The sequence below is a fragment of the Carassius gibelio genome, chromosome B6 (genome assembly GCF_023724105.1).
Source record: "Carassius gibelio isolate Cgi1373 ecotype wild population from Czech Republic chromosome B6, carGib1.2-hapl.c, whole genome shotgun sequence".
NCBI lineage: Eukaryota > Metazoa > Chordata > Actinopteri > Cypriniformes > Cyprinidae > Carassius > Carassius gibelio.
In genome coordinates this window covers 8,387,958-8,415,665 of record NC_068401.1, presented here as the reverse complement: position 1 = coordinate 8,415,665, position 27,708 = coordinate 8,387,958, and the positions used below count along the sequence as shown (strand labels likewise).

Sequence of the window (27,708 nt, the reverse complement as noted above, 5' to 3'; positions counted from 1 at the left end):
AATTTTCTGAAAAATTAATACAAGACATAATCAACCAGATGATGAACACTATTAACAGCAATTATTGTATGATGCAATCACACTTGTAGCAATTGTCCATCAATTTATGTCTTGTGAAGAGTAAATCTGGATGCTTGTATCTATTGTAAATCAAAATCTATTTTAAATCTGTTGTAATCTTCTACAAATCTGTTCCCATGAACTTAAATAACCTGAGGGCGAGTACATTTTCATGAACGATTCATTCAATGTATTGTCATTTTCCTCTCCACTTTAATTTTTTTAGAATTTTTTAAATTTTGCTGTCTTCCAGGTGCTCAACAACCAAAATTAACAATAAATTATAGATGTAACTTAAGGAAGCATAGTTAAAACCATTTATATGCCTTCATATTTAATGAGCCTGAGCCATATCATTAGAGATGGACAATAATGCGTTAACATGTTGTCTAAACATCTGGACTTGCGTTGCTGTAATTGTACCAAAATTAAATTTTGCCCAAGATACCAGGATTAAATACCTAGCATGTGATATGTGTGTTTTATTTCCTGTAGTGCACTTAAAACAGTTGTAGTGCGAGAACAGCTGCATGGAGCAAATGTCAGAGACTAATGGTAGCTGAAATTGTTCATCAGATAAAATAATATTTTTCAGTTTTGTATTTGTCCTTGTTTGTGCTTGACATAATGATTTATATGCACTTTTACAACTGTTTCTTAATCCAGCAGGACTTTAATTGTTATCCTGTTGGGTTTGATCAGACCAGTGAGAACGATCAAAACTGACAGGGTTCAAGCCCTATATGTTTAGAAAGGGAAACAGAAATTAAACTGAGTAAAGTGGACAGCAGAGTTCACCAAAGGTTCTGTCTCACTTACAGTACGTTAACTGTTTTGCATGTAAAAATCTGAATAAGAGAGTGAGATTAGCTGCACTGCAACCATTGAGCAGAGAAAACAAATTCGCCGCAAAACTGTTTTCTTGCATTTATTTTTTATACTCAATTTTAAATGATAAAATTAAAATATACAATTTTATGTGACAGAATAAAATTTATTTAGAAGATTTACCTCCAAAATTCAATGCAATTTCTACACTCATATATCCCTCATTTAAGTCATTTGTAACTGTAATTTCTCTCATTGTACCAAATTATACAAATATTTCCTTTGTACTGCAGTTTAGAAATCTTTATAGTTGAATTGAAGTCTGAAGCCTGTCATTCTAAATTATTTCATTTCTTGTTTTGCAGGCCAATTATATATTTACTGTACTTGTTGATAAGGTCATTATCCTTCTGTCTTAAGTGATATCTCTGACTGACTGTAACAGATTCTCCTCAAGGATTTGGATGTGGCTTTATCCATATTCCCCTTATTTCCATAAATTTTTCCAATTTCTTAAAGCAATCCTAAGGCACAGGCGTAATGCTGCCACAACTGTTCTTGACTGATGATTGGGGAGGTGTTACTTTGTCAACACAATGCTTAGTATCCAGGCCAAAGAGCACACATTTAGTTTCATCCCTTTCAAATGCTTCACATGGCTTTTAGTTTACTGCAGCACTGACCTAATGTTGGCATTTCTCAAAATTGACTTTCTCATGGCCACTTTCCCAGAGAGGCCAAGCAAATTAATTGTGGTGAAAAGATCGCTGATGGACATTTTTAGCCATTTCATCCAAGAAGTGTTTTGCTGGCCTTCGGTCACCTCTCCTATAATTGTCCTGCCTGTTTGGTTGTCTAATTTGGTGGAACAGCCTGACTGAAGGCTGGGTTGTGTCTGAAATTTACATTTCATTACGTGGACTTAGCACAATGCTCAAAAAAGTATGGCGGTTTTTTGAACATCATCCAGATTTATTTAAAAGTTAAGGACAGCTCATTGATCTCAGTGGCAGCAGGACTGATCTGATCTGATCTGATGCTCTAATTGAGAGACCTCACGAAGTCTTTTTGTGTGGTATTGTGATGACAAAGACACTGATAATTGTTGTGTTATCCAGCAATCGAATATGTACACTTTAACATTAGTTTATGTGATTATCTTTAGATGTTTTTGTGTATTTTAGTCTAAACAACTGTCCTGAATCGTCTGTGGAGCTTTTCAGTTTGGAGGATTTTCCCTGGATTTTCCATATGGGATGCAAGTGACATGGCCTCAAGACTACTTTGAGAGAAAAACAACAACAACAACAACAACAACAACATATTATGCATATTAAACATATTTAATGAGGTTGTATAAAGATACTATATACATAAAGTGCTCCTTCAGTGATTTGAATGACTTTCTTTCTTTCTTTCTTTCTTTCTTTCTTTCTTTCTTTTGGAAGCATGGGCAAACTTTCATAATTGAAATCAAGTCAAGTTCTCCATATTCCATTTATTTTAATGATGCCTTTTTTTTTTACTTTTAGTAAATAAAATCCATACATTTAATAAAAGCCAAAAAAGTATCTTGCATTAAGAAATGATGTCTACTGTACACTGTTAAAAGAATTCTGTAAAAAAGGGCACAATAATATTGTATTAAAATGAAAAACAAATCTGTATAGTGTTTACATATATATATATATATATATATATATATATATATATAGTTTTTTTTATTTTATAGTTTTTATTTTAGTTTCTCCTGTGTTTTTAATTTTGTTTTATGGTTAAATATCAATGAAATGAACGTATAATGTCCTCCTGGCAGAAAAATACCAGTATATTTACTTCTTCTGCTTTTTTTTTTTTTAAGTGTAAAATCAGCGTTTATTTACATTTTTTTATGGTCATATAGCAGCAAGTTTAAATAAGGTAGTCAATAAAATTCTGCTACTTACACTTGAAAGAAGGTTTTTTGATTCAGATAAATAAAGAAAGCTTAGTCAAATGCCCATTGTGGATATTGAATTACTGTCTGACACATTTTATAGTCCAATTGTAACTCTGCCAAGACATACAGTGCTGAAAGCAAATATCTTTACCCTCGCAGCTTTCTACAGTTGTGCTTATCAATGTATGTCACACATCCAAATCTAAAGTATACACTGGTGGACATACTCTAATGACCTGACTGAGAACCCCATGATTTAATAATATCCACCTTGAGGACAAAACGGGCTTATTATTTTCTAAAAGGTTTTCATGTATCTTGGCAGTTAGGACTGCAGTCACACTTTGCTATCCATTACATTTTGCCCGTGTTCTGTGATCCACAAAGAGAGGCACCAGTAGACGCCGGAGAATATTCCCTTTCACATTTAAGTCATTTGGAACGCGTACCTGTATATACTTACACTTGTCAGTCAGCCTCGTTTGTAATCATATTCATGCAAAATAAGCACCTGAATAGTGCAATTGAACTCAAGGTAGTTTCAACATCTATTTTCATTTTCCATATTCATATGTCCTAGTAAGTGCACTTACCGTAGATTAGATGAGGCTATATCACTATCCAAGTCAAGCTAAGGAAATCAGCCACATGTGTGTGTGATTTTACTCAGTGTGTAGAAAAAAGTGTGCTTGTTAGTGCAATAATGTATGAAAATGTCTACATTTTGTTATTATGTAAAGAACAATGTTCAGTTTAATAGAGCAACGGGATCCTGTCCTCTTCGTCTAAAAATCACCCTGTTCTTGATGAAAGTGAGTGGTTATGGCCCAATTTATTTGTTTCTTGGCAATATTATTACTCTACAAATTCCCATTCACACTGAATGTCTTTATTTGGTATGTACTCTAAACTTTCAGTAAACACAGAAACACCAGCTTCTATTCACATAAACTTTTTATTTTTCTTAGTGTTGACATGTAGAGAAACAAGATAAAAACTATGTGTGTTATTCCAGAGTGCTTGAGGTGCATGACTATTCATTCAGTCTCATACTTTCTTACACCTGGCTATGATCACTTATTCGGTTTAGTGACACTCTGTGGGCTGTGGAACATCACCTTCACTTTCATATGCCAAAATATTTATAATATTCTAGTTTATTAATTTAATATGTAAAAATAGCATTATTAATAATCAATTATAAGGATTAATATTAGGATTAGAATTTGTCCTTTTGACCTGTTCCAATATTCCATAACAATATGCTATACAGCCATGATTCATTCTGTGGAATAAATCCACTTAGCGTATTAAAGGATCATGATCAGGCCTGCATGACTAAACCACATTATGACATTTAACAAAATGCAATAAATTTAATTTAAATTGCAATATTTAACAACAAATAATCCCTAAATGTTATATGTTAGTATTTATATTAACATATAACATTTAGGGATTATTTGTTGTTAAATATTGCAATTTAAAATCAGTCATATAAAATGTGTCATATTATATTTTAATTGGAGGATTCAACATTTTATTTCTTCATCATGGAAATCATCGTCAAAAAACATAATCATTAGGCTACCTCACTTGTTTCTACAATAACACTCTAATAATGTTGACTTGATGCTTTCAAACAAACAAATTTCAAAGATTCTTTCAGTGTTTTGAAACTTTTAGCCTATATTCATTTATTTTGAATTTACAAATGTAACAATAATTGTATAACTCTGCTATTTTGGCAGAAACAATGGTTACCCATTGTATTTTTTTCTTTTTAAAATGAATGCTCAAAAATTTAAATAAAAACAGTATAAAAAATCCCATGTCTTTTTTTTTTTTTTTAAATGTTGTGTCATGCTCTTGTTACGTGTTTCAACCGGAAGTGACGCTATTGTAGGAAGTGCTTAGCGGTGCGCGGGAGTTTATTGAGAGCTAGACTTCATATTAATTTTCTTCTTTCATCTAAATCAAGATAATAGCAGCACAGGGATTTTCCTAGAATGGCTCAACTACACGAAGTGGACTTACCGCCGAACCTGTCATGTCTGAAAGTACGTTCTGTTATTCAACTTTGTTAAGTCTGCAGTTCAAACAAGATTATCTGCTACCGTTGTGTTATTTCCCGCTCGTGTGTACAATGTTAATATAATTTTGTAATCTGTAAACGCGTTTTACAGAATATTTTTTTATTTAAACGTCTTCAGTTGTTGTTTTATTGATATAACACACGAAATCTTTTAACGATGTCATTATGTTCGTTTTATGTCCAGTGCATTTCTGATCTGAATAAACTGCGTTTCATGGTTTTATACATCAATAAGCACGTGTCACAGTGCTACAGATGTAATTTAATAGTCATAAATCTGGATATTCCCAGGTTCGTTGACATCAGATCTTGTTTATTTATTGTCTGTATCAGAGCATAGACACCCTCCTCCGTTGTCCTATCTGCTTTGAGTTTCTCAACATCTCCATGATGACCCAGTGTTCTCATAACTGTACGTATACGTTACTTCTTCAGTTCAGTTTATAAACGTTTGACATGTATAATGTTTTATTAACTGGAACAATTGCTTTCAGCAAAATACAAAATAATTGCTTCTTTTTTTCTTTTTGCTGTTCCAACAGTTTGTTCTCTGTGCATACGGAAGTTTCTGTCCTATAAGTTGTTGTGTCCTGTGTGTAACTTGGTGAGTCTAATGTCAAAATATTCTAAACATGACTGTCAAACCTAAAACACACACACACACATATATATATGAAAAAAATATACAAAAACGGTACAATAATATTATTATAATCTTAAATAGCTTTTTGAATATATTGTAAGAGATCGCAAAAAAAAAAAGATTTTTCAACAGCCAATTCTCCACTCTTCAGTGTCATATGATCCTTCAGAAATTACTATAACATGCTTAATAGTGCTCAATAATTTTTATTAAATTTTAATCAATGTGTAATCTTTTTATGCTGATTAATATTTTTTATGGAGAAAAAATATTATTTATGATTTCTGAAGGTTAATCTGACACTGGAGATTGGAATAATGCCATCTTAATACTTAATACCAATACTTTGCCATCACAGGATTAAATTACATTTCAAAATATATTCAAATTGAAAACAACTTGAAAAAAACTATTATTAAAAACTATTTTTAATACAATTATTTTAGCCATGGGAAGCATAAGAGAGTTCTTTCAAAAATTAAAAAAAAATATATTTTTTAATTATTGTTGACTCCTGGCTGCTACATATATTGCATATATTGCTTCATATTCATAACATTGATGTTATTGCAGTTTAATTAAGTTATTAGGTTTAGAGTTAAGGACACTTTCCATTAATCTTAATCTCTCTTTGCAGCCATCAACAGAACAGGACCTGAGGAACAACAGAATATTAGATGACTTAGTTCAGAGCTTTCAAGCAGCAAGGTAAAGTTTATTTCTGTTTTAAATATGAGCATTTATTTCTAGAGATGTTCCGATACCCTTTTTCTCTTCCCGATACCGATTCCGATACCTGGGCTCAGGGTATCGGCTGATACAGAGTTCTGATCCGATACCTGGGTGTGTATCTGTATATACAGCTATATATACTACTAGCCCTGTGTAAATTGCTGGAATTATTCTATGGTGTACTTCAGACTTATCCCTTGATAAAACATGAACAAATACATGTTGAACTACTGTATTTATTACAGTATTTTTATTATCTGACATGAATTGGACAGTAATATTAATTTTCTTAATCGAGAAAGAACTTCAAATGCAGACAAAAACCTAAAAAAAACTGCAACAAATAAGTCTAGGAATATAAAAAATGATATATTAATCAGATAATCTCTTTACAACAAAACAAGTAAAAAAACAACCGTCTAGGCATAATTATTTATTAATAGAGACATATTATTACTACATAGAGACATAGCTAAATCTACTGTAGGCTACAACAGTAGCTTAATAGATTGTCAATTTACTCACGTTGATCTGAACATTTATTTTGATGGGTTGCCATGAAGATCTTTGAGTGTTTGTGTTTATGATATGACAGTTTTCTCAAATGAAATGGTAAATTTTCATGAAGTGACGGTTAATGCGTTTTCATTTCTTCTTCGCTGCTCTAAACAGGGGTTGCTTGTGGCGACACAGCACAACTTTCTGTGTTTGCAATGCATTTTGAGCAGTGAAGAAGAACCGTGCAGCGGTTAGGCAAAGCTAGCGGTCATAACTAGGTCTTGTTGTATAAAAAAATGGTATCAGATCGGTTTATGGGTTGATGTACTCGCCGATGCCAGAAGTTGTTGTGGTATCGGTGATATTTCCGATACTATTGAAACAACTCTATTTATTTATGCTGGGGTTTTTTTTTTTTTTTTTTTTTGGAACTATAGAGACTGGTTTTGCATATTGCATTGGTTTGGGGGGAAAATATGGAACACTGCTGAAGTTTTAAACACTGTAAAATGTGTTTAACTTTTGTAGTGATTAATTTCTGCAGAACTAAAGAGCTTTCTGAGGAGTTCTATGGATGCAAATGTGTGGGTCTGAATAGCAGTCTTGTAGAAAGTCAGTGGGGGTTAATTAGTGGGTAGTGATAAAGTTTAACAGGGAAAAATGAATTAGTTCTAATATAATGGAAAATGCAGGTGAAGGTAGATAGTTTTTGGTTATGGGCAGAGTGAGAGGTCAAGTCATATTCAGTCTATATTTGCCCAAGAACTTATAAGAATCTCAAAAGGTAAAAGTTGAATCTGGTGCATCTGTCATTTTGCATATGTGAAAATCCTAATGTTATTATATATATGCTATTTATAACTCATATAAATGTTGATTATAATTTTCTCATTTTTATGTCTTTGTAACATTCATTTAAGATTAAGCTACAGAGTCCCAGACATTCTGATTGTCAATGTATGTTTTATCACAGGGTTTTGTTGGAGTTGGCACCAAATTTGTTTTTCTTCTGAATAATGTATCAGCTTATGCTTCAGTTCTATTATGTGCATGTTTCAGCTTTTGCTCTTTCAATGCTAATTTTTTTTTCTTGTTCCGAGTTAGTGAAACAGTCATGAAAAAGGCAGGTAGATAATAAACAACCATCCAATTGCACTGCATACTCTAAATCTATTAACTGGAAGGGGACGTTTAAGATTGTTCTAACTTGCCTGAAGGTATCAGAAAATCTGCTAATTTATGAGAATTTTAAGAGGTGCAGTTGTTTCCTATTGTTTTGCATCTCATGACAAACTGGAACATGTAGCATCCTAGCCTGCCATAAGATTCTGGATTTCCTTCAACAATCAAGTAGGATTTTATTTTCAATATTTGGGTCTATACCTTTGGCATACTTCACCTGCTGCGGGACTCAAGGAAGCTGATCTGCTGGGCTTCTTTTCAAGCAGTCTTAAGTTCTCAGACTGTAGACATACAGTAATATAAAATTCTTAAGGGTCTTAATGAAAAGCCTGTAACATAGTTTGGTTAAAATTTGTCAGTGGTAGTGTAAAACGACTCCCTGTCAAAAACAGCTCTGTCTACAGAAAGCTGTTTTATTGCATGTCGCTTTAAATGTTAATGAGCAGTAGGGATGTAACGATACCATTTTTTCAGAACCGATCCGATACAGAAAATTCTGAGTATCTGCCGATACCGATCCAATCCGATACCAGCGTTTTTTTTTTTTTTAATTCAATAAAGAATTTCGACCTGAATTTTCGACATTTGACCTGATCATCATTCTTTTGTGTTAATCACAATCTACTACATATACACAACTTCATTTTAATGAATAATAACAAATGAGAAAAAATATTATCATAAATGATTACAAAAATATTATTATAAACTAGGTTGGTAGATAATTCAGCAGCAAAAATACTCTTGATTCTAGAAAGATCATGGGAGCACAATAATTTGATCAAATCTATTTAAATATTTTATTTACAGATAAATACATATACAGATACTGTTTGAGGAAATTAATTACTCCGTGATATTGGTTTATTTTGACTCAGTGGGAGTGTTGGCCACGTTAAAAAAGTAAATAAATTGTGGATTAATGCTTACTGGAGACGCGAACCGGTTCAAACAATTCAGTCCTATTTGGACAGCTGTGTGAAGTCCTTTCCTGCTTCAAATGCTCCACAGCTAGTGAGGCTGGGAAAACTCACATCGAACAGCCGCACCATCAGCACTGGAGCTTCTCTTTCCACTGCTCTTCTTCCTCCACACAAATGGCTGCACCTCTGCTGACCCCTCTGTCAAACTCCTGAAGTTTGCAGATTACACTACAGTCATTGGTCTCATTCAGGATGGTGTCGAGTCTGCTTACAGACAAAAGGTTGAGCATCTGGCTGTCTGGTGCAGTCACAACAACCTGGAGCTGAACACTCTCAAAACTGAGGAGATGATAGTCGACTTCAAAGGAAACCTCCAGGACTCCCCCCACTCACCATCATGAACAGCACTTTAACTGCAGGGGCATCATTTAAGTTCCTGGGCACTTACCATCTCTCAGGACCTGAAGTGGGACATTCACATCAACTCCATTGTGAAAAAGGCTCAGCAGTGGTTGTACTTTCTTTGCCCGCTGAAAAAGTTCAACTTGCTGTAGGCGCAGATGAAACCATTTTTCTCAGCTGTTATTGAGTCAGTTCTGTGCTCTTCTGTAACTGTCTGGTTTGGGTCAGCCAGCAAATAAGATATAAGAAGACTCGTATATAAGTCTTATTTAAATGTTCATGTTCTCATGTCAGATACGCATGCATGTACCAATGTACATGCATGTACCTCCTTAAAAAAACAATGAATTCCTAGTGTGTTTGCTCACACTTGGCGAATAAAGCTGATTCTGAACTTGTAAAAGTGCATGTTGCATCCGATGACCCCTTTAACTTAATCAAGGAATTAAATATATATATATATATATATATATATATATATATATATATATATATATATTTTACCTGCTATCTTACGACTTTTCCACCCACATGTGTACCTCACATCGAATGTAAAAGTGCAAGGTAGTGAACAGCAAGAGCGCACAGTAGATTTTATTTGTGATATTGTTTTTTAATTTAGTCTCTCTAGGTGCCATCAATCTCCTCAGTGTTGTGTGCCAGTGAATATAGTTGATTGGTGGAGTTTCAGATGGCCATCTGGATGAAGAGAGAGGTGCCTTATGGGACAGTGTTTTAATTTCCTGTTTTCCTCCAGTGATGTCAAAGACATGTTTCATCTTTTGGGACAGGACGTTGGGGACCGTTATTAAGGCCTTTGATCTAGATATAGCATTGCTTTTATACATATACATATAGACACACATACATATACATTTACACATATACATATACACACATACACACACATATATATATATATATATATACACATATATACACATATATATATATATATATATATATATATATATATATATATATACATATATATATACATAAATACTGTACATACATAAATATATACATATCTCTTTGATAGAATATTTGTATGTGATTTATGACATTTATATATATATATAATGCATTTTTTTTGTTGCATAAATGGAACAATCACAGTTCAGCAAATTTTGCCTATTGGCAAATTTTTGCTTTTTTTAAAGTTACATTTTTGGGCATTTTCTGCCTTTTATTGAGACCGCAAAGTAGAGAGCTGACAGAAAAGCATTGGGGGGAGAGAGGCGTTCAGGATCGGCAAAGGACCTAGACACAAGAATCCAAAAAAGATGGCAGATTTTAAATTTCATATTGTCCTGCACCAGCTGGGAAACTGTCATTGAGTCGAATGGGAATGCTAATGAATAGCTTTCTCCCAATACTATAGAGCTGCTTGTTCTCAATGAGTGCAATTAGCCTTGTTTTTCAAGGTCTGATTATCGATTCCTCTGGGCTACTGCTGTTGCAAGCTCACTGTCCTTCTCTTGCTGTCGGAAGATCAAAGAGCTTCCATTGGGATCCAAGTTCAAGTTTTCTGAAATTTCAATTCCATACAAACTGGGAAAGACTGTTTTTTTTCTGCCTTTATAGGCTTTAAGATGAGATAGATAAGCTACAGAATTTAATTCTGTAGATAAGCTACAGAAATTACTCGTATTGCATATAATTGGTTTTAATCTCAGAATGATCTACTTTTCAATCATGGGTATTATTTCCAAAACTGTGGTTTCACCACGTTGCCCTGTTTTCTCAGCTGGAACCTGCTGGTGGTTATGTAACATATTTGGGTTTTCTACAGCAATAAATTTTCTCTGTGCTCCGTTTGCCTTACTGGATTCATAGCAGTGCTTTGGGGAACTTAAAGTAGACAGTATTTTCTGTGGTCTGGGAGTGGGTCCATGGGGGGTCTTTAATGGTCTTGGCTGGGTAGGTAGTTAAGCCTGAAGTTACAAGACTGCAGTTGATTTTTAAAAGCATTACTGAAGAAAGGCCAAAAAATTAAGGACAGTTTGTTATTCATTAGTTAAGGGGATCATATAATATTTCCTAATAATGATTTATCATTTTATTTTTGCATGAGGTCTGCTTATAATGTTAGTTAAGGTTTTTTCCTCCAAGCAGTCATGATTTAGTTAGTACAATCATGAAAATTCCACCCTGTGTCTGACCCTTTAAAGGTCTTTTTTCTTCTTTTTGCTGTTTTGTCTTTAAGACTTCTACATAAAAGTCCTTAATATGTGTGCTTGTGAAATATTAAATTCAGTATGATGTTGAACAAGTGCATTGCACATTATGATTGCATCTGTAAATGTTTTTAATAAATTTGATGGTCATTCTTTCTACTATACCAATAAAGTGTAGTACTTTCCACTGCAAGCACACATTTGCTTATTCATTTAGCCTCCAGAGTTATGTTGGGATATAAATCAACCAGGTAACTTTTCAATAAGTCATGGTGCCATTCTGTAAATAGAGCTTTGTGAGTATGTATTAAATTTTGCATTGAACCAAACAAGAAGATTGGTATTTAAACATTTTCTTTTTTTAGGGTATAAGGGTGAAGATGCTATTTTATATCCCTTTTTAGCTTTGGTCTGTTTGCTACTAGATCTTTTCTAATAGCATTGACATATAAGGAAGAAAACTGACATCGCTCTTCAAATTGTATTGTAGAGCCAAAATGGTCACAGCACATTAATACAGATTGGAGCACCTTGTTTTGTTATTTTTTTTTTTTTAAGTGTTTAGTTTTGCGTGCATTTATGTGGACTAATGGTCAGACAAAGAGAAATAAAAGGTTTCAATATGGAAAGTAGCATATGCACACCTCATTGATTCCACTTTATGGCTCTGTAATAGCCTCACAGACACTCTTTGCGTTTGTTGGCTTTCCACATTTCCACTGCAATTGCGAAACCGACAGGTGCTTGTCAGCATTCACTCTTTCTCACTTCCTTTTATGTACTCCCTACTCTTTCTCGCTCCTTCTGTCCTCTCCTCAAATTATTTTTCACTATTTCGTCTCTCGCTCTCCCTCAGAAAGGAAGCAGAGATTTTCGAAGACTTTGAATTCTCAAACAACCTTTATTTTTCGTCCTTGACCAAGTTTATGTTCTTGAATAATTTTTTTTTTCTGTCTTTGATAAATATTACACATGTCCCTCAAAAACACACCACATAGCCCATAATTATGTAGAAGCCCCTTTTATCCCTGCAGGTCTGCTGGCACAAAAATCCACTTATTGATGATGATCATTTTTTACTGATCACCAAATTATCATATTGAAATGATCTCTGCAAGTACATGTGTCTGAACTAATGGCTGCTGAAAATTCAGCTTTGGCATCACAATACTAAACAAATTTTTAAAATATACTAAATACAATCTCTCTTATCTCACCAGGCAAAAATTGTGTCACTCAAATTTGGAATCTCCCCCTATTTCACCGGAAACCCCGGTTATGACGATCAAAGGCAAAGGAGCAAGACAAAAGGGCCTCAGAAAGGAAGCAAACACCCTCAGTCATTTTTTCCAGAAGAAGACCCCTGTGATTCCTTCATCAGAGGCCCAAACAAGTCTTGAGCTTCCTGTGCCAGTCAAATCAGAACCTTTGGAGCTGTGTTTACAGCAGCTAGGTAACCTCAAGGAAGAAAATGTAGAGGATACAGTAGGAATGGTGAAAGACGAAAAGATGGATGAAACTGCTTTTCCTTCCACATCTCACAATAATCCACTGGTTAAAGGTGATGTGCATTTACATGCTGTGTTTTTTATACATTTATATTGTATTATTGAAATAAACACACACATTAGTTAAATGTTAAAAGTAATGGGTTTGTCTATCAGTCCATTACAATGTTTATCCCCCAATATTTATGCATTGATAATGGGTTGACCACTGATGCATTGAGTTTTCTTCACAATAAGTGAATTGTGTGTGTGTGCGTGTGTGTATGTGTGTGTGTATATATATATATATATATATATATATATTTATTATTATTATTATTATTATTATTATTATATTTTTTTATTTTATTTATTTTTTTAAGAGTGGTAATACCATTGTAATGTTGTGCTGGTTATATATAAATAATAATTTGTTAATAATGTGTGTTGCAGTGGAATGCCCTGTCTGTGGAGTAGGTGTACCCGAACAGCACATTAATAAACATCTGGATATGTGCTTGAACAGAGATGATAAGAAGGAGGGATTGAGAAGGTATGGAAAATATTTGTCCAAAAATACAATATTACTTGTCTTAAGGAAGCATGCTGTTAGTTGACCTGCTATCATTCAAAATCAGAATCCTCTTTTTATCAAGTTATTACTTGATGATATTGTTTAGATGCAGTAATTCAATAAATAAGAAATTAATATTGAACAACTGATATTTCAGACACAATATGTTGATAATGAAGGGAGTTTCAAAAGAATCTAAACATTCAGTGAAGCAAATGCGAAGAGTGTGGTGTTAACAGCAAAAAATGTCAAATGTCTTGAAACACCATTTGTCCAATCAAATAAGTGGAGCAAAACTAATGGCTATATATAATTCAGTTCACTTTTCTTGAAAGTAGGTTGTCCAGATTGTTTGCACATGTCTGACAGCCTCCACTTTCTTAGACCTGTTTATTTTTCTACCTAATCAAGACCCTTTACAATCATGTATTTTTTACTTATTTTCTGTTCTTGGATGTGTCTGAGTTAGTTGAATGAAGTTTAACAAATGAACTGATTGTGGCTGAAACCTTTTTTTTTTTTTTTTTAAAGATTGTTTAAAAAATTGTTCTGTGGTGAATAATTATGGGCACTTGAAAAGTTGTTGAAGAGTTATTTTGGTTAAAGAATGGATTGGATTCTTATTAAATAACATTCCCTATAGATTATAGCTTGTCTTCATCCCTCCCCCTTTACCGGGTCTCCCTTTTTTTCAATTGAGGGACATTCTGAAGGGCCAACATTTTGGTTTGTGTCTGAATGACAGAAAGGGTGACTTAATTTACTGGACACCTTGAGGATAACATGATTAATGAGTGCATTCATCAGCATTCCTGTGGCCTTAAGCCCATCCTGACATACTACTTCTACAGAGATTAATGATTTTTTTCACCTTCAAATGCTTTTTGTGTTATAATTTTGGGTCTGATGCTTATACCTTAATATTAGGTAAAAGTAATAACTCTCCACTCATATCAAACCTTTATCTCTTTCCTTCTTTTGTTGAACAAAAAAAAAAAATTTTGAGGGGCAACTAGATTAGACCCCATTGAGACACCTAAGACTTATTTTGTAATCCACAGAAAAAAGAAAGTCATAGAGGTTTGGGATGAAATGAGGGCGAGCAAATTTTTGGGTGAACTGTGCCTTTAATCACTACAGCTATTTAACTGTACTGCCTGAAGTCTGTTGTACAGTTCCTCCAGAAAAACGCGATTATGCGATCGCATGATTTAATGCATAATCAGCCAAGGGCCGCATATTTATGCGGGTGTCGCATTTTTTCAAATACGCCGCACTTTCGCCTCATAAAATGCAGATTTCAGGAAGCAAAATATGCGGGGCTAGCATGATTTCATAATCCCTGTATTTTCGTAGCAAAAAAACACATATTAGCAGAAAGTTGAAAAATGTTGCATTTACTTCACACAAGTAAAGCTCCATTTTCCCCCTATTGCCATGGGAACCTTATGAAGTGACGTAATTACGTGACGTGAACATCATCTGCAAACCCCGCGGTGAAACCAGGGTGAAACTTGAAGCGCGCAAATCATTCTTATTTGCCAACAAAAATAAGCACAAAAGAACGCGCGAAGCAGTTTCCCGATTTGTTACATGACAGTGGAGCCAAATTATATTGCGAGAACTGCGGTTTGATGAAATAGAGAAAAAAAGGTGATTTCCCCCAACACCCCCTTCTCATTAGGCTACTAACACTGTTGTGGTTTCATTCAGAAGTTTACAGTTGTAAGATTGCACTTTTTTGTTACAGAACAGTACCCAAAATCTTACAGTTGTAATTATATTAGAAGTATGTAAAATAATTTACGTTGAAGTAAGAGATTGCAACTTAAATATTCTGTGATTTAGTATGCTCGCTTATCATAGGAAGTAATAAGAAATTACTCTTTACATTAAGGTAGTAGCCTAGTGAGAAAAGGGTGTTGGGGACCTTTTTTTCTCTTTTTCATCAAACCGCAGTTTTTGCAAGTTCACGCAATTTCATCGCATAAAATTGCAAAAATATCCAGCATATTCCATCGCATTTTTTAAGAAAACGTGCCGCATAATCAAGTATTTTTGCCCGCTACAATCACAAAAAAAATCAGCGTTTTTCTGGAGGGACTGGTTGTATCCAGTTTAAAGGGGTCATATAACATTGCTAAAAAGAACATTATTTTGTGTATTTGGTCTATTAATGCATGTGTTAATGCGGTTTACGGTTAAAAAAAAAACATTTTTCCACACTGTACATTATTGTTTCTCCTCTATGCCCCACCTTTCTAAAATGTGTAGATTTTTACAAAGCTCATCGTTCTGAAAAGCGAGGTGTACGCTGCATTATGATTGGCCAAATACCTCAAGCGTGTAATGGAAATGTTATACTCTTTACCATATTGTGATGATGTGTACAACAAGACAAACCCAATAAAACCCATTGCAAACGAGGAATTTGTTGCATCCAATGGGGACATAATTACTGATTATAATGACTTATACTGTCTTTTTACGTGATGCATTGAATCACGCCACGTAAACCTAAAAACATTTCTGCATTCGTGATCTGAGAAACAACAAACAACAAGTGCTACTCTACACTGATTAAAACTCGTGTTTGAATCATCAGTGGCAAATCATTTAAATATGAAAACCTACTTTTTGTCAGAACACTGGCATTGTAGGCTACTCTCCCAGGAAACGGTCCTGAATATTTGGGTTGAACTGTTTTGGAACAGTGTTGAAAAGACAACTTAACCACTGATTTCTAGTTGTGTCCTCTTTTGGAAATTCGGAACAATTAGGAACACAGCGCCTCCACTACATGGCAACAGCATTAATACTACAGCAAGAATAAAAGTTACGCACCTTTCTTTGCGTGAACATTTGGGCGGTGTTTTGCAGATCTTCCCACACAGTGACGTAGACATATGTTTAAATTAGGTATTTTAGGAGGGTGTGGATGAGTCTTAACTTTTATAAAGAATAGTCTCAGTCTGAGACTTTAGTCTTCATAACTTTAGGGATCTTATCTATTCATGAACAACTTGTAACACTCCAAAGATAAAGGAAAACTTACAATTGCATCATATTACCCATTTAAGTGATCTATGCTAAGCTAAGCTTAAAGTACTACCGCTAGACCTGGAGATCGGATGAATGGATTCGAAAAGCGGTAAAACTCAACTGTTTAACTCTAGGGTAGTTGGAAAATTAGCCTTTTTTTTTAATGGAGTGTTTAAATAGAGTAATGCATGATATAATCTTCTAAAGATCACACAAGTTACCAATTAAATGGCAATACGGTCAGCTATCAGGATCATGCCATCCTTACAAACTGAGTAACCGGACAAGGGCATCTCTCAGAGAACTGACCACAAACAAGTTGCGGAGCTGTTTGTTTCGCATTTGAAAAATCCTGATACCAAGAGTATCTTCACCACTTGAGATTCACCTCTGGCACAGTGTCTAGTAGAAAGCCTTTTCTGAGAAAGGCTGGCATTAAATCTTGTAAAAGCCACAGGACAAAACCTGAAACGGTTTGGTAGTACATTTTTTGGTCTGACAAGAGTTAGGTTCCTTGGCCTGAAAGCAAAGCACTATGTTTGGTGAAAATACAACCCAGTACCAGGTAAGACCTACTCTGCCACGGTGGCAGTGTTATGTTTGGGGGATTTCTTTTTAAGATGGTGGAACTGGAAATTTTGTTGGCATCAAGGCCTAAATGGATTAAGCTGAATGCATGCAAATCCTTGAGGAGAACTTGTTTCAGTCAGCCAGAGATATGAATTAGTGTTACTTTCCAGCACAACAGCTGCACAGACTACATGGCAAAACTGTGAAGTTATTGCTTTATAGTTATTATTCTAGACACCGACTTGAATCCAATTGAAAATTTGTGTTATGACCTGAACAGTCACTCTCCATCTAATATGCTAGACTTACTGAGAATTTGTTTTAAAGAATGGGCTGAATTGAACATTTAGGCTAATGGACTATATTACTTTGTGGAAGAAATATTATTAAAGGTACACTATGTTACTTTTGGTCCTCTAGATTTAATAATTAAAACTGCATGTTTCTTGCAGAAGAACTTTATGCTTGAGGCTTTTTTGCATGAATTCATGAATGTGGTTTGTGCAATGTACACTCACAAATATAAATGTTTTATGAATTCATTTTGAATTGTTATTATTTATTTTTTAATGTACAATTTCAGTGTGTTGATCTTTTTTTCTATAAATGACCCTGGGACTTGTGTATGTTTTTCAGTGGTAGAAGGCGAAAGGCAATGCCTAAGCTCTTGTACACTTTGATTGCTGTTCCAAAGCTCAAGAAGATGCTTAAAGAGTGTCACCTGTCCGCCCGAGGCAGCAGAGAGCAGCTTGTGCGACGCCATCAGGAATTCACCCACATCTATAATGCACAGTGTGATTCACTCAACCCCAAATCAGGTATAAAGTCAGAGATTAATAACTGAATGAACAAAGTGATGGTGAATTGAAAGCAATAGCTTTATAGGCATTGAAAAACATGTTCGGGATTTCATGTAAATGTGTCATGAATGGCATGAACTACATGTAGCTGATAGGGCTGTGCAATTAATTGAAATCATCATAAAATGATGCATATAGCACGATTTTCCATGGCCCCGACCTCCTGCAATATGCTATATGATCCAATCAGAATGCAGCGCGCCTAAATGGAGCACGAGAACAGAACAGACTGGGCATATGCCTAGGTAAAGCCAGGTCCACACTCCCGCTTCTGTGTCTGATCCGCATACACATACACATACAGTATACGTACTGCAGACGGAGTACGTGTGAACCTGGCAAAACAAATCTTTTAACACCTTAGGCATCGCTACAATGAGCTGGGCACGGGATTTATTAATTTTTTTTTTTTTGTTGTCATATGTCTAGACATTTTATCACACCTTTACTTAGTGATTATTTTGACTTATGTCTGTTCTAGAGACAATTTTACAACTTTTTGATAAAGCTCTAATTAGTTTTCTTTTGGAAATATGTTTCAAATTCATACCGAATGCCTTTATGACTGTAAAGCATGTCTGTGTGTGTCAAAATCATGATTAAAATCAAATTTGCAAAATTGATCCAAGAAATCGTGATATGTTTTTTTTTTTTTGTCCATATCGCACAGCCCTAGTTGCCGGTGAAAGAGAGTTTGCTGAACGCAATTTCACTCTGACCTGTGACTGTATGTGGTGGAATGTAATTTATGTGCAGGAGTTAGTCACCCTGTGGGGGACCCTGGCACAAAGATGACAGGGCTGGAGGAAAAATACAGTAGTTTCATCCCTCATGTTTTGTCTGAGTTACTGCTTCCCTTCTCACTGACCCTTTCAGAGTTGAATTTGTCTCTTTTCATTGAGCTGTCAAAGGTTTTGCAGGAAACCTTCTATTTGTCTTTGATTGGCCTTATGTTACCATGGTTTCTTTTGGACTTGAGTGTGGATTTTCTTTTTTTGTTTAGTTTTCCTACGCTAACCTGTGTGGTTCTGTTTTGTCATATACAACGGCAGATTGAATTGATAAATTACAGTATTCAAATTACTATCCAGAATGGTATTAGAATGTAATAGAAATAGATATAGAAATAATAGAAATAGTTAGGTTACTGTATGTATTGGGGTGAGATTTTTATGTATTTGGATATATTTATATGTTGGGCATTAAGCCTTCTTCAGAAACGTGGTTGTGTTTTATAGCTAATGTTTTGCTTTTTCATTTGTTGACAGCTGAAGAAATTGCCAAAGAAGTTGAAAACAACGAGAGGTTAAAGAATCAAATGGAGAGTAAACGAAAACCTGTATGTGTTACTGTGGATTGTCATTTCTTAAATAAATTTGGGTCTACAATGTCTATAATGTAATTTTTTTATTATTTACAAAATAAATAGATGTAATTTTTCTGCTTTTTAAATGTAAGCTATTTGATTTATGTGTTGCTCTTTTTTTTCCATAATGTTCTGCATTTGACAGGTAATCGCCACTACGAAGAATCAGACTGCTGAAGAAATTGAGGAGCTGCACTCAATGTACCGTAAGTCCTGGCTTATAAAAACTGACCCTGAATAAAGAATGAGACTGTTACTCTTGTCGGTTTAGAGGACGCGCTGTCCTTGCACTGTTGGAAAATAATATTTGAGTGATGTTACAACAGGGTCAGGTTTGTTCTCATGCTTGTCCTGTGCATTATAAAATAAAAATGTTTGTTTGATTTATGGGCTGAACAACTTTACTATCTCCTACCTCAAGGTTGACTGAGCATATGCAAACAGTGAATATTTTTGTAAAATATTAGGTGAAGATTAGGGTTGGGTACCATTTACATTTTAAATGGTACAATATCGGTATTGGTACCTGGATTTCAGTGCTGGTACCCAACGGTACCTTTTTTTGGTACTTTACTATAGAGTAAATTACGTTTTTAATGAATGGACTCTGCGATACCGTCTGCATTTTCATAGAAACCACATGGCCCTAGAAATGAAACCACACTTCAGAAAATTTCGGCTTGACCTGTGTGTTGTTTGAACCAGTTGCAAGGGGGACATCATGTCAAACTCTCCGAAATTTAGCACCCATTGATTTAACGTGAATCGCTACTAGGGCTGTCACTTTTAGTTTGAAAATCGATTCCTCAATCGATCGGACCAACCAAAAAAAGTTTCGAAAATGAAAATAGGGAATTGATTTTAACCAAATATGTACACTTTTAATTTTAAAATAATTAAACAATTAAAAAATATAGATGTAACAAAACTCACAAACAAGCATAAAAAGAAAATAAAGAATTCTGAAAGTGCAGTATGCGTTGCAAAAGCTAGACAGAAAATACCAGCAATTTAACGTGCCTTTAAGACCCAGTGACGTCGAAAGCGACCTCTTATACTGCATTCACACCAAATGCGAATAGAGCTTCTGGCGTGAATGATTTCAATGTCAAGTCAATGTAAAGACGCGTTTACGCACGTCTGAATGTCTTACGGCGCGGTAGATGCAAATTCGCCTCATTCGCGCATCTAGTTACAGGAGATTCTGAGTTATGAAAAGGGCCATTGCAAGCTGACAGCGACCGGCTTTTGTGGTGGAAAATTGGCAGTAATACCCCCACGGTGCGGTCTTCTCAACAGCTGGACATATAGTGAATAAAAAATGCTCTGCACCGGACCCCGAAAATGTTGATCGACTTGTTTTCCTGTCCAATAAATTTGTAATGGCCCTAGCCGTCCGTTATTTGACATTGAAAAAGCAAAAGTTTTTTTTTTTTTTAGACATGGAAAATCGATTTTACAATCGATTCAATGAACACTTATGTATTAAAAATTTTAAATGATTTTTTTCACAAAAGTGACAGTCCTAATCGGTACTCTGTAGTACTGATGCAATTCGGTCGGTACCCTTAAATGTACCCAACCCTAGAAGATATTAGCTATTCCAACCTATTGGGTTGAGTCTTTTCAGCCAACTAACAATAACTTAGTTATTCAGGGGTAATATTATTATTTTGTAATATTATTAATATTATATTTAGGTTCAAGTTAGCCCAGTCTACATTTTTATGTAACCAATTTAAAAGTTATGAGCATTAAAATATAATATGATCACTTTGTAAAACTAATCTATGCCTTTCATGCAACAGGTCACAGTTCTGAGTCTAAACACTCAATTATTTAGTGAATTCAGAACTCTTAACTACTATAAAGTTATTTTGTCTGAAAAAATAACTATTTGTAACGTTCTAATGCAAAATAATAATAAAAAAAAGGGGGATTTGCATTTGAATCACTCATATGACTTACATAAGCAATGGTTAGATTGTCATTTTTATTCTTTAAACAAACCAGAAAGTCAGGACTGAAAGAAAATCCTGCTGTTAATATCTCATTAGGCTTCAGTGGAAACAATTTGGAATATTTATCTACTGGCAGGCTCTCTTTAAAAGATGTACCTAGTGAGCTGCTGTTATGTGTTCTTGTAAGTAGTTTTGTAGCTATGCTTAAGTGAGTTGCTGGGTGGAAGATGGCTGTAAGATTGAAGGTACAGCTGTGATCGTAATCATCAAACATTCCTTTTCTGATTTGCTGCTTTAATGTAATGCCCATGCATCATCAGTGTGCTCTGTAAGGGCATTTGCAATTTCCGTTTCCACCTCATATATCAGATTTTCTTGTTCAGGTGCGGTTTGGACTCTGCAGAACTGTGGTGCAGAGATTTCTAAACTGAATACAGATTTGGCTTCGTCTTGAGTGGAGCTGCAGTCTTTCGTTTTAAAGTTTCTCTCCTGACAATTTTGATATGCATTATCTCTCTTCGGTTATCTTCAGTAGTTCTCTGCCAAAATGTTTTCCATAAACCTTTGCCTTTTGTGACTCCAAGTTCACTAAGCCGCTAAGTGCGTGTGTGTGTGCGTTTGTTTGTGTGTGTGTGGGAGAGGAAGGTAGGAAAATCCCACAAGGGGTTGGAGGGGCAGGTGGTGATCAATACGACAATACCAACAAGGTCTCAAGATCAATCCTACATCATTAAATGTTCCAATCAGCCTCAGTGACCCAGCTCAAAATGCTTAGACCAAACAATCAGACCATAGGCTCCAAGTTTTAAAGATACTACCAATGTTTGATGGACTGCCTAGAGGGCTTATTTTTATGTCATCTATAAGGGAATCAGCCAATGACACAAATTATCAAGGTTGTAAGTTTTGTGGTGATTTAATGGAGTAAAAATTAAAATTACATTTTGTTAATATATACACTTTCTCTTGTGTTGTTCCAAACCTGACTGACATTCTTCCATAGATGAGTGAGGACTGATGCTTTCAAGCTGCGACCATAAAATTATTGTGATAGTGGATAAATCATAAATTTGTATCATATCTTTTCATTCAGTTTCACTTATCTTAAAGATTCATTCTCATTTGGACTGACTAACATTTGTAGCATTTAACAGCCTAGAGGAGGAGAGGATTATCATTGAAAATGTCTTAAAATTTGCTCTGTTCCCCACACAAATCTATCATATGATTTCAGAAAACATGAAATATACTCTAATGGACCACTATGTGACACTTTTTGAAGCTTAAAAGTCTCAGGATAATGGGGACTGATATCGGAATAGTGACCTGACCAGTACAATCTACTTTTGTGTTCCACAGCAAAAAGAAAGCCATAAGGTTTGTAATCACAAAACTAAACTTATTTTTTTAACTGTTCTTCTAATGTAAACCCAGGAAATATCCTAGATTGAAGACATCCAGCAAGTAAAGTGAATGTTCTTTAATTGTTTGAGTTTATGGATGTTTATCCTCAAAGGTCGTAATGTTGTGCCCTGTTAACTTGAAGCTCTAAGGTTTTGTCTCTAGTGCTAAAACTATGTTTCTGTTTGATATTACCAGGTTACAGCTGCTGGTCTTAGTGGCGTCTCTGCCATAATAAAACCCACTTACCCTAAAAACCTCCTCCCAGGAGGTAAAATTTGAAACAAAGCCATTTAAAGGTTTCCTGAAACCCCAGACTACTTTTTTTCTGAGATTTTAGCAGATGTATTTGTGTTGCACATCATAGAAGACTATGTTAGCATCCCATAATTTTAACCGGTTAATTTAAAAAAAAAATTTTCCACTATTTTCATCTTCCGGGTTTAAAATCTATATTGTGTTGACGTCACGATTTGTGTACTTTAGAACATCGATGACTTGTCTATTAAATTATTCATGAGACTGCGTGTTCTTATCCCATGAGAAGACACTTCGCTTTATTATTCACAACAGCATGTTTTGATTTGCTATGACAGATGTTTCAGACCGTGAGATGACATCGCAAGCGTTAACTGAAAGAAATGTTCATGGATCGGAGAAGAGTGTTTGTTTTTGCTTTGTAATAAGAGTTCGGCACAAACACGATTCATTCACTTGGTGAGCAACAGCCTTTAAAGTTCTCAGAGGTGCAACAGCGCATTCATATATATATAAATTTTCGATGGAGAGTGCAAATGGCTGTGCAGTTATTTGTGTTTTTAACTAAATGGGAGCGAAATGAAGCTGCACGTGTTGTCTGTCTTCCCTCTTCCCCCTCCTCAGCTCCGCTGCTCACCACGCCCACTTTTTTTGCCTTTTTTGAAACTGGGGTGAGAGCTAACCAGTGCTGAAACGGGGGATTTCATGACCCTTTAAGGTGGATTGGTGTCATATTCACCAATTGAGAAAGCGTGGTCCATATTTATTACGTTAAAATGACCTGGCAGCAAAAGATGAAAGGCACTGTGTGATTAGAACAGCAAGACTGTGATGTCGGAGACAGGATGTTGAAATATTGATGCGCAGCACGGAAGGGATCTATAAATAGCAGCATGCCAAGATAAAGTCTTGATTAATCATCAAAAGGGCTTGATGATTCACCAGCTTCTTGAAGTGTCCGATGAATCGGGAATGACTTGAGGTGAATAAGACACACCCCAGAAATCTAGCTTTTCTGTACAACAGGTTCATTCTAAATAATGAACTAAAGTGTCACTGTTAGGCCGTAGACCAATTTTATAAACAGAATATCATTTAAAATATTTTTTAATGACCTGTTCATTTATTTATTTATCTGTGCTTTCATAATTTTTTTCTTTTTGTGGCTGTGGTAAAAGGTTGCCAATAATTTGTAGAAGAAAAAAAAAACAGCATCTGGCTCATTGTAAATTGATGTATATATATTTTTGGGAGAATTGGTATAACTCTTCTCTGTTATTATTTTTAACCACTACTGAATAATAGTTAATTTTCCATTGTCAAAAAATTAAAAATAAAATTTTTTTCAACAAAATCCTGATTGACCACAATGACATCCTTAATATTAGCATATTGGACAATTGCAGTTTTCCCTTGCATTTATGTTCATTCTTAATTTTCTTTCTAGCACCAGGATTTCACAACGACCTGAAGGAAATTGTTTCTCTTGAAGCTCACTCTCTTGATTGTTGAAATATAGCATTTTACCTTTCATATAATCATTTCAACCCAACCGTCTCTAAGTCTGTCAGAAATGAGGAAATAAAAATGAACAGAGCAGTGATCTGTTTTCTTGTACATGCGTTTGTAATTTTGGCACATATGTGTTGCTTTGAAAGGTTTATTTTGTTGGATGATTTTGAGTCAGAGTCTTAGTTTAGTCTGTACATTATAATATTGTTTATAGGTGCGTGTTCTGCGATTCATTGTATTTGTAATCTTTTTATTTTTTTCTTTGTCGATAAATGTTTGTTATACAGATACACAAAGATGCTAACCTCAAGAGCTTGTTGGGAAACTGGCCATTATCAGATTTGATCCTGCTTTTGTCCTTAGTAAATAACTTGGTCTTCCATGAAGAAGCCTCAGATTTCCTTCCCAAGTGTTCTGAGTGTGACGCAATATGACTTGAGAAAGAAAAATAATATTTAGACATTGAAGTCTTGTAACACTTCACCACCCACTTCTTAGGAATAGTTTCAAGATTTCTGTAATGTTTTTTTTGTTCTGTCACAACGTGTTCATATTTTAATGTTGACTATAACCAAATAGGAAAATCGTAAGATCTGCTGTGGGGAAAAAAAAGCTTTATTTTTGTTTGTTGCATCCATTGAGATTTGGATATTTGAAATAACTGGAGAAAGTATTTCTAAAATGCTTGTCCAGGGTTTTTTAGTTGTTATCCTAGCAGATTCTTCTGCTTATAGCAAGAATGAATAAATTCAAGAACTTGTCTTATGTTTGATATCACTGTGTTTTCAGAATTTATAATAATATTGGCTCTGGAAGAAGGGTCTGATTTCATTCCTTACTGAGTGTATTCAGCATGAGAATGAAGAGTAGACGCAGATCAGATACAGCTGGCGGGTGGCATGGCTTAGGTTAACTTAAAACTGTTTTTATTCTTCTGCAGTTTAGATGGATAGATACTTGTATCAATTCCATGAACAAAATTGCAGTGCAACAGAGGTTAATCAACACAGCATGGCACAGGGAAACTCAAAACTGTGCATGTGCACCTAATATATTAAAAATACGGGATACTCAAACAATTTGAAACATTCTTTTAAAAATGTATTAAATTATAAGACTGCAAAAATGAAAGGTTTGAATTGTTTCATGTTCAGTTTAGCATTCAACTTCATGATTCTGGTTCCTAAACTATTCACTTAGAATTTTTTTCAGTAATTTTAAAGGAATAAATAAAGGAGCTGATTAGACATGGTAAATTTGTAGGTTGATTCCAAAGACTAATTCACCATTTGTTCTCTGGGGAATTTGGAATGTGTTTGTTTCTAAAGCTGTTTTCCATTTGCTGCGTTTGGTTTCTGAAGCCCACATAAAAAGGCAGTAATTGCTCCAACAGTTGACTACAGTCAACAAGTCATTCTAAAGTTCCCTATTTAGCACTTCTGTGATTAGCCAGCTGTGGTTTGTGAAAAATGGCACTAAATAGGCTTTCTAATGGAATCACCAAAATGGACTTTGAGCTGTTGTAGTATGAAGTATGAGAACCGATATCAGGCTACCTTGCCACAAAACCATGACTAATGCACATCATGTACAATAGAGATTAGAAGCCACGCATTCTAGTGTTTTCAGTGAGTAACAACAGTGCGTTTGAGTTAAGATAACACTATATGAGTAATGATGCTCAATGTGCTGTTTTAATGGCTAAAAATGAAGCCTTAAGGCTAACTGGCCCTTGCTGGACAAATTTGCTGTATGTGAAAATATGTATGATGTATGTTGTGTGAAAATTGTTTTCTTGTAAGCATTACGTTCCTAAAAAAGTGTGCTGGTGTGCCTGCTTACTAGGCTAAAAACAAAGATGACTTGATTTTTTTTGTGTGTGTGTGAATGGAAAACAGCATTCTATAACCTGTTCACTTGATTGTACAAATGGAAACCATACATGATCCATGAATAAAATGCAGGGTCTGCAGACATTACAGTGAGCTGCGATGGATGTATTTGTTTTCCTGCAGTTCTTCAGTCATCGTCATTTCAGCTGATCTCTTCTTGGGCTGATGTGATTTTAAAAGCAGGCCATATGACCTTTCGTCTGCTTTTGTTGGTTTTCGCCACTACATTTGTCATGGTCTGCCTTGTTATGCCAGTGCTTTCAGACAGATTCACTGTTATTTTCCATTGCAGGATTCATTCTCTGTTGTCATTCTCTGCTAAAATTGAAATATAATCCTCTATCATTTTTCGGTACGATACATTCAGATTTTCCTTTTATGGCTTTGTTTTTTTTTTCTTTTTTTTTCTTTATTCATTTATTTTGACTTTATGTAACAATTTATTATCCAGATATGACTGTTATATAATACAGGTTTCGGTATTATTTACAGAAATATTCCAGATTAAAAAGGTTAAATAAAGCATAAAAAAGTGAAATGAAATCATAATTTACTTTATTTACTTACGGTGCGTGTTCCTGATTCATCAGTGCACATTTTTGCAAAAGTGGGGACAAATTCTAATAAATTTTTCATCAAAATCTAATAATATGCTCTGCCTCCTAAAAACCTTCCTTGAGGCATTCAGGTCTGCTATGGAATATGCCATTTTTTAAGATTCAGTATTTTATTACAAGTTCTTTTATTTCTTAATTTCTTTATACTTATGAAGTACAGTTGAACATTTACATCTCTGTCTTTTGATTATTTTTCTTAGGGAAGCAGCACAGTAGCGAATTTTCCCGTTTGATTGCCCAGGTCAGAGGTCATCTGGAGACATCCAAGAGAGTCCCGATCAAACAGGAAGAGAAGTCTGCCGAGGAAACAGACTCCAAAGGTCTCATTGAGTTTCTTCTCAGATTGCACTTAAAGATGTTACATAAGTTAAATATTACTTAATTATTAAGATATTACGGTCGCTTTTTTTCCAAGTTGTAGTGATGTTCACACTCGCGTGATAGCTTTTGAAACCTTTAGAATCAGCTGCAGGGCGGGATTTGCGCTGAACGCAGAGACTTCCGCCACTTAATATGTTCATGTGGAAACGCGAAAATGTACCTATGTTACGCACACAAAATATTGCATTCGGTCACACGTGCACCGTACCGAAAGCCCTGTACCGAAATGGTCCAGTACGAATACACGTACCGTTACATCCCTAAAATATATATATATATATATATATATATATACATACATACAC

General features: G+C 34.8%; 1 protein-coding gene across 3 annotated transcripts in view; it reads left to right on the top strand.

The window, feature by feature from the left end:
- Positions 1-4,697: 4,697 nt before the first annotated feature.
- The window catches only part of rad18 (RAD18 E3 ubiquitin protein ligase), a 42,979-nt gene continuing 19,968 nt past the window's right edge, over positions 4,698-27,708 (top strand). For 2 of the 3 annotated variants that reach the window (XM_052558710.1, XM_052558709.1), the window contains exons 1-10: positions 4,698-4,887; positions 5,256-5,334; positions 5,465-5,526; positions 6,203-6,273; positions 12,703-13,043; positions 13,423-13,522; positions 17,792-17,973; positions 19,284-19,354; positions 19,527-19,587; positions 27,223-27,342. In XM_052558710.1, the coding sequence (XP_052414670.1) occupies positions 4,837-4,887; positions 5,256-5,334; positions 5,465-5,526; positions 6,203-6,273; positions 12,703-13,043; positions 13,423-13,522; positions 17,792-17,973; positions 19,284-19,354; positions 19,527-19,587; positions 27,223-27,342 (1,138 nt within the window). In that variant the 5' untranslated portion in view covers positions 4,698-4,836. Of the gene's footprint in view, positions 4,888-5,255; positions 5,335-5,464; positions 5,527-6,202; positions 6,274-12,702; positions 13,044-13,422; positions 13,523-17,791; positions 17,974-19,283; positions 19,355-19,526; positions 19,588-21,725; positions 22,362-27,222; positions 27,343-27,708 lie in introns of those variants that run through there. The other variant, XM_052558711.1, reaches the window with a different exon arrangement.